Source organism: Dermacentor albipictus, chromosome 7 (assembly GCF_038994185.2).
Source record: "Dermacentor albipictus isolate Rhodes 1998 colony chromosome 7, USDA_Dalb.pri_finalv2, whole genome shotgun sequence".
Classification (NCBI taxonomy): Eukaryota; Metazoa; Arthropoda; class Arachnida; order Ixodida; family Ixodidae; genus Dermacentor; species Dermacentor albipictus.
The window spans coordinates 12,929,907-12,936,279 of NC_091827.1; the positions used below are offsets into that span (position 1 = coordinate 12,929,907).

At 45.6% G+C, this 6,373-nt stretch overlaps 1 protein-coding gene across 1 annotated transcript; it reads left to right on the forward strand.

Annotated features, from left to right (window-relative positions):
* Window positions 1-1,468: 1,468 nt before the first annotated feature.
* On the forward strand, window positions 1,469-5,507 carry LOC139047689 (dimethyladenosine transferase-like). Its single transcript, XM_070521620.1, has 2 exons — window positions 1,469-2,030; window positions 4,659-5,507. The coding sequence occupies exons 1-2, from the start codon at window positions 1,609-1,611 to the stop codon at window positions 5,152-5,154; spliced, it is 918 nt and encodes a 305-aa protein (XP_070377721.1). The 5' UTR covers window positions 1,469-1,608; the 3' UTR covers window positions 5,155-5,507.
* Window positions 5,508-6,373: the final 866 nt, after the last annotated feature.

The following is a 6,373-nucleotide window of genomic DNA, read 5'->3' on the forward strand; positions in this document are numbered from 1 at the left end:
ACCTTAATCCCTCTAATTCTGCCTTATCCCCCTTAATCCAATCACTATAATGAATAATTAAATTTGCTAATCATTTAGCATCTCCTATACACGGCTGGACATGCTTTGGTTCGTTTCTGGCCTTCCTTGGATCGTGTGATATGTTCTGTACCTCGCAACACGGCCTGGGAACATGCAGATCAAGGCATTTGCCTTAGAAATTACGTTTTCTCTTCGCCAGCATAGAAGCACATCAGGTTCCCGCTCGAAGCCCAGCTGAAATAGCACACGCTTTTCACGCAAGCGACAAGCGCTAGAGAAGCCTGTTGTAATCAAAACAAACCTTGATTTATAAATCAGCTGCTCACATTTGAACTGTGCTGCTGCTACAGCTTAATAAAAACAAATAGCACAGCAGCCCGCTTGCGAATGCTGTGGAAGCACGGCGGGCTACGAAGACCGGAAGGTGCCGCGGCACCCACCTGCACTGCAGCGCCCCTAGTGGCAGCCACCGGCATTCATTGCATTTGGTGCCACCCGAAAGGCCGTGGACGGCACACTAGCCAGTATATTCTAGGCACTATAATGTGGATACGGAGACGGAGTTGCTGGGCGCCGCCATTTCGCGTCTTATACCCGTGTCACACGGGCACATTTGGAAGGCCTTCCAGTCGACGGCCTTCGAAACGCCAGAACTCTATCGACTCAAAGGAGTTGTCGCGCTGCTACACGGCACTTTTGAAAGGCCGTTGAGTGGTTCCGGCGTTTCTCGCCAAATTGTGTGGCGCTGCGTATCTTTATTTTCGTTTTCATGTCACAAAAAGTTAAACAACATTAAAACCACTTAAAAGAACTATAATTTCTTTTATGTTTCTTTATACATTAAAGCAATTGTTTATACATTGTCTTACATGTATGTTTAGTTTTTAAGTTGTTGAGTAGCGAAACTGCGGCAACGTTTACGTCGCTGTTGTCGAGAGTGTGTGTAGCTCGCGCATATCAAGTGGCAAAAATACTTTATTGAATAATTGATAACACTCATATATAGTATTTTTAGAGCATTTTGGTTTGATTTGTTCTTTCTAACCGTGAGTTGGAGCACACTGTGAACGAGAGGGCATGTTCGCGCTGTTTCCGTTTCCGTTGCTCAAAGGCCATCGAGATTTCGATAGAGTTGTAAGGTGCTCCGTTGACTCGATAGACTATTGACTCGGCGGCCGTCGAAATCGCCCGTGTAGCAGCTCGAACTTGACCTTTGAGTCAACTGACTATCGGTTGGAAGGCCTTCCAAACGCCCGTGTGACACGGGTATTAGTGAATGTTGTTACATGCAAGACGTCGCCTCGCACTGCAACCTATTTTTTTAAAAACGTTCAATAAAATACGATATAAGTACACATTTATAAAAGATAGCTAAATAATTTGCGTTTTTATAGATGTATTACATTTTTGAAAGTAAACAGTTAAGCTGCTAAACCTCGACTGGCTACCGCTGCTTGTAACTGCTGCAATGTCTGCGCGCATGTTGTTCTCGCGTATGTCAGATGTGGACACGTGTTGAACTGCAGATCCAAGATCTGGTGTTTCTGGAATATTTAGTATAAAGGTAGTTGTCAGTCATCGGTCGCTATGCCGAAAGTGAAAACCGAGCGGACGCGTCACCATGAGGTGGTGCAGCGACAGAACATCGGGTTCCGCACCGAGCTCGGCCAGCACATCCTCAAGAACCCGCTGGTGATCAACGGCATGATCGAGAAGTCTGCTATCCGGCCCACCGACGTCGTTCTCGAAGTCGGTCCCGGAACGGGAAACATGACCGTCAAGTTGCTAGAGAAGGCCAAGAAAGTGGTTGCTTGCGAAGTGGACACTCGGCTGGTCGCCGAACTGCAAAAGCGCGTCCAGGGGACGCATCTGCACAGCAAACTGCACATAATCGTCGGCGACGTGCTGAAATCGGAGCTGCCCTTCTTCGACATCTGTGTGGCGAACCTGCCGTACCAGATTTCGTCGCCGTTCGTCTTTAAACTGCTGCTGCACCGGCCCTTCTTTAGGTAGCGTGAACGCAAGTTCATAATCGCTTTCTCGCAAGCTTCACCGTTAACTAGCTGTCGTAAGAGTAGTTGGTAAGGCGGACAGCCCATTCTATGAAGCAGCGCAGTGACACGCAACATAAAACCTTTCTAGCCCACCGGACGACGAAACTAACCAATGCTCACGCGAGTCGATGTGTCATTCCGAGTAAATCAGCAGCACACTGCGCAGGACGGCGAATTCCCCGTTGGCGTTGCGCAGTTCTCGCACAGGCAAATTGGTGCCTGGGCGTGATTATGATTCCTTAATAGCTTTTATTTGCTAGTTGTAACGACGTGTCGTTTTCGTGTCATTGGCGGCGCCTCCAAGACACCCAAGCTAGAACCAGGGCAGCAGTCCGTGGGTTGGGGCTCGCAGAGACTCCAGCCTACGGAATACCCCAATTCTAGCTTTGGAGCCTCCCCCTCCCCGCTGCCTCTTGGGGGCCCTGGACGATCTGCCCCGCCTGCTTTATAATAATCTCAGGTGCTCTCACTAGGCCTCCCTTTGCCGGTTACATGCGCCCTCCTGGAGCAGTACTTGTAAAAAAACGAGAAAAGCACCCCGCGACTTCTACAACATACCGCGCCCGTAGGAATTTGGTCGCAGAACTGCGAGAAAAAGTTACCAAGCGTCTTGCTTGTGCCACGTTGTGTTGTCTGTGGTTCTTTTTCTCCTTATTTATGTTATTGCTGTATTGCTGTATTAATGTATTATTTATGTTATTGCTGTATTGCTGTATTAATGTATTGTTATTTCATCTGGGCCCCTTAGGAGGCAAAAAAAAAAACTTTCTATCATACTCATGCTTATTGTAACCTTCAGGAAGTGTGTAATGGCGTACTATACCATCACGTAGGACCATTCATTGATTGTTAAACCTTATCGCTGTTGGGTTAAGGTCTATGCAGATGAGGAACCACTATTTCCAATAAATGCAATTAAAGGATCACGCTAGAAATCAGCTGCAACTTTAGTTTACACCTGTATATGGACCACAGGCTTGGTGAAAAAGCTGAGCTTATTTGCAATTCATATGCACAAACTGAAACTGACGAGTGCACTGGAAAGTTTGCAAGGCCAAGTTAGATTCTGAGGCAAATAAAAAAATTGGCTTCATGGCCTTCGCAGAGCAAGCACTCTTTTATACTGGGCTTTAATCTTTAATGCTGGCCTTTAAAATAAAGTTTTTTTTCCTTCCTTCCTTATTGCAAAATTCCCGGTCCATATCCTTTTGCTCAGGGGAGTACATGTGCCTTATCGGATTTCATTGCATTTAACTATTTGCGGTGCCCATGCAACACTCGCGTTAGGTGATGTGGCAATTTGTGAAAAAAAAAATGTTTTAGAACATACTATGGTCAGGTCGACCAACCAGGTAGGACAACTTGTAAAGGCATTGTTCATTGCGTTTAACATGTGTATGAATGTGCAAGGTAATAAAAATTACTGCTTTTAGACTTTAACCTTTTGTTAGGTGGAAGAAATCTACTCATGGTTTTTGCTATACTTTTTCCCAAATGAATTGCACCACACGGAAGAACTGCAAAAAAATTTTCTTGTACAAGAATAGTCTGAAAACTCAGCGGCACAACACCTGTTCCACAGATAACTTGAGGCCATGAGCCAAAGTGGGACACATGACCCTCTCTGCACACCTTGGGCTCCTTTCTTTCAGGTCCGAGTTAATTATGGCTTCTTATAGAAGGGTTCAAAGCACACAATGCAAAGAGGTACTTGGCAGGTGCTACATGCTAGCTTTGTGCGTTTTCCCTATGAAGTCATTGAGCACCATCGGCACCTTTTGTGCGTAGTGGTGGTGCATAGTTAGTGCCCATGCCCATTGAACTGAACGTCTAGGCACCTGTGTCATTTTTGAGCATTTCTTGCTTCCTCACTTGGGATATGCTAGACTGTGCCAACCCTTGCGAAAGCTCCTCCCATTGATGAGCTGCCCAGTATGACCCGAAAGAACAGGTATGTCACGCTGTTTCGGTAGCAGTACTGGACACCTTCGACCACTACATTCAGCAGATTTGTATGTAGCTGCAAACAATGGCTCGCTCGCATCAAACCTGCCTACAATTGATCTGCCATACTGGCATGTAAGGAGTAATTTTTGCACTAATTGGACAACTCAGTCATAGCGAAAGAGCAACCAAATTCACGCATTTGAAGGGCGCCAACAGCCAAAAAACATAGCAACAAGGAAAACTACTAGTGCCACCTACCAATTCAAATAAAAACTTAGCAGTATAATTCCTTTACCTTCTATGACATGGCGCTACATGTTTCTGTGGGGATATGCATGTCCCTCTGTGCACATTAAGGCAGCTTTTGCTTGTGGTTGCAGGTGGGACATATATGTCTCAGTAACCAACAAAGGTTTAGGCAATGTCTAGAGATTGAATGTTCGGTAGTCAAGACTATGCAAGATGTTTGGAGCTCAATTTGGCACGGATAAAACCAGTTACAGGCAGTCATGCCTCTTTATTCTCACTGCCGTATGTTAGGGCTGCATTTTGAGCCAAGCTTACCCGATAGATGCAGTACCTGTGCAGTGTTTGCATCATGCAATACTGACAATTCTCACATGCTCTCGTTTGTAGGTGTGCCACGCTGATGTTTCAGCGAGAGTTTGCCCAGCGGCTCGTGGCTAAGCCAGGCGACAAACTGTACTGCCGTCTGTCTGTCAACACGCAGTTGTTGGCATGTGTCGACATTCTCATGAAGGTCGGCAAAAACAACTTCCGGCCCCCACCCAAGGTTGAGTCGAGCGTTGTTCGGCTCGAGCCACGCAATCCTCCGCCAGCCATCAACTTCATCGAGTGGGACGGCCTGCTCCGCATCTGCTTCGTGCGGAAGAACAAGACCCTCAGTGCTGCCTTCAAGCAGACAGCCGTCCTGGCTATGCTAGAAAAGAACTACAGGGTCCACTGCTCGGTGGCCAACGAAGAGCTGCCCGGTGAATTCAACATGAAGGAGAAGGTGGACGAGATCTTGACGCAAGGAGGCTACGCCGACAAGCGTGCCCGCACAATGGACACTGATGACTTTATGGCTCTGCTGCACCTGTTCAACTCAAATAGCATCCACTTCTCCTGAGGCATGTGGACATTAAGAAGCATTGTGCCATTTAAAGGGATTAGCGGAATAGTTATACCCATGGGTGCTTTCCAGTGGGACTATTGCTAAGTGACAAGCCGTATTGATTAGCATTTGATGGAATCCCAGCATTGCATCTGCTTGTTTCTGAGAATAGGCTCACCTTTACAAGCTTGAATTAGTGCTGTGCTTGTAATATGCATTCAAGCACCATTGTAGTGTGATGTGTCTTGACTACAACAGTACATTAAGATGACCTTGTTCACATTACACTAATCAGATTGCTATTAAACAGATTATCCAATGGAATGTCACTTCGCCATGGCTTCATTAAATAATTCTTTGCTCCTTTAGATTCCGTTTTAAGTGTGAAATACTTTCGCAACACATATTCGATATGTCCTATGAAAATTCTTGTGGTTTTTAACCCGCGACTGACATTTTCTGCTTTTCATTACAACCTGTTTCAGCATCTATTTGAAAACAAAATCTTGTGTTTTGTTGAAATGGCGGACAAATTTCCCAAGCAACGCCACAAGCAAACTGAAAGGATGATTTTGCAATGTCACCCGTTTTTCTGGCGACTCTTCAACTATGGTGCACAGTTCATAGTACTGTTGGGCCAGAGCGTCGTTTTCTATAGAATGCATCAAGTTATACAAGTGCTGCTTTTCTGAAAGCTGCACATGTCACAATTCTGCGCTTAGGCCCAATAACTTAACACCTAAACACACTGAAGGGCTCACTTGCTGTATTCGCAGCTAAATCTTCCAAGTTGACACCCCCATCCTTCGCACCGTTTAGACTTCAAGGCAGCAGCATGGATCTGCCAAGATTGCATCCATAGTTGTTCTTAAAGCATGAAGGTGATATCAAACGCTGTTTTACTGGATGAAGGCACCTTATCACCGGCTCGTGCACCACGGGCAATGTAAACGCAAATAAAACGAGACATCAACTAGTTAACTTGATCACTGCCATACTCATTTATTACATAACTTGTGGATACACACAAACACGAATGTAGTCGGCAAGAACGAAAACCATGGTAACAACAACAACAACAAAAAAAGTCATAAGTCGCTTCACAGCTGTCATGTTGCACCACTTTCAAAGAGGACTGCGGCTAGCCAAGAGTGACGCATACAATGAGAAAAAGAAGTGGATGTGGGGACATTGAAACTAAAATGCAGTGATTCATTAATAGTCCTTTGCATGC

What these genes read in the sequence shown, in the direction of transcription:
- LOC139047689 (XM_070521620.1), top strand. Translation starts at nt 1,609, where the DNA reads ATGCCGAAAGTGAAAACCGAGCGGACGCGTCACCATGAGGTGGTGCAG. An exon ending in CTGCACCGGCCCTTCTTTAG is followed by an intron (nt 2,031 to 4,658) that starts GTAGCGTGAACG and finishes TCTCGTTTGTAG; the next exon opens with GTGTGCCACGCTGATGTTTC.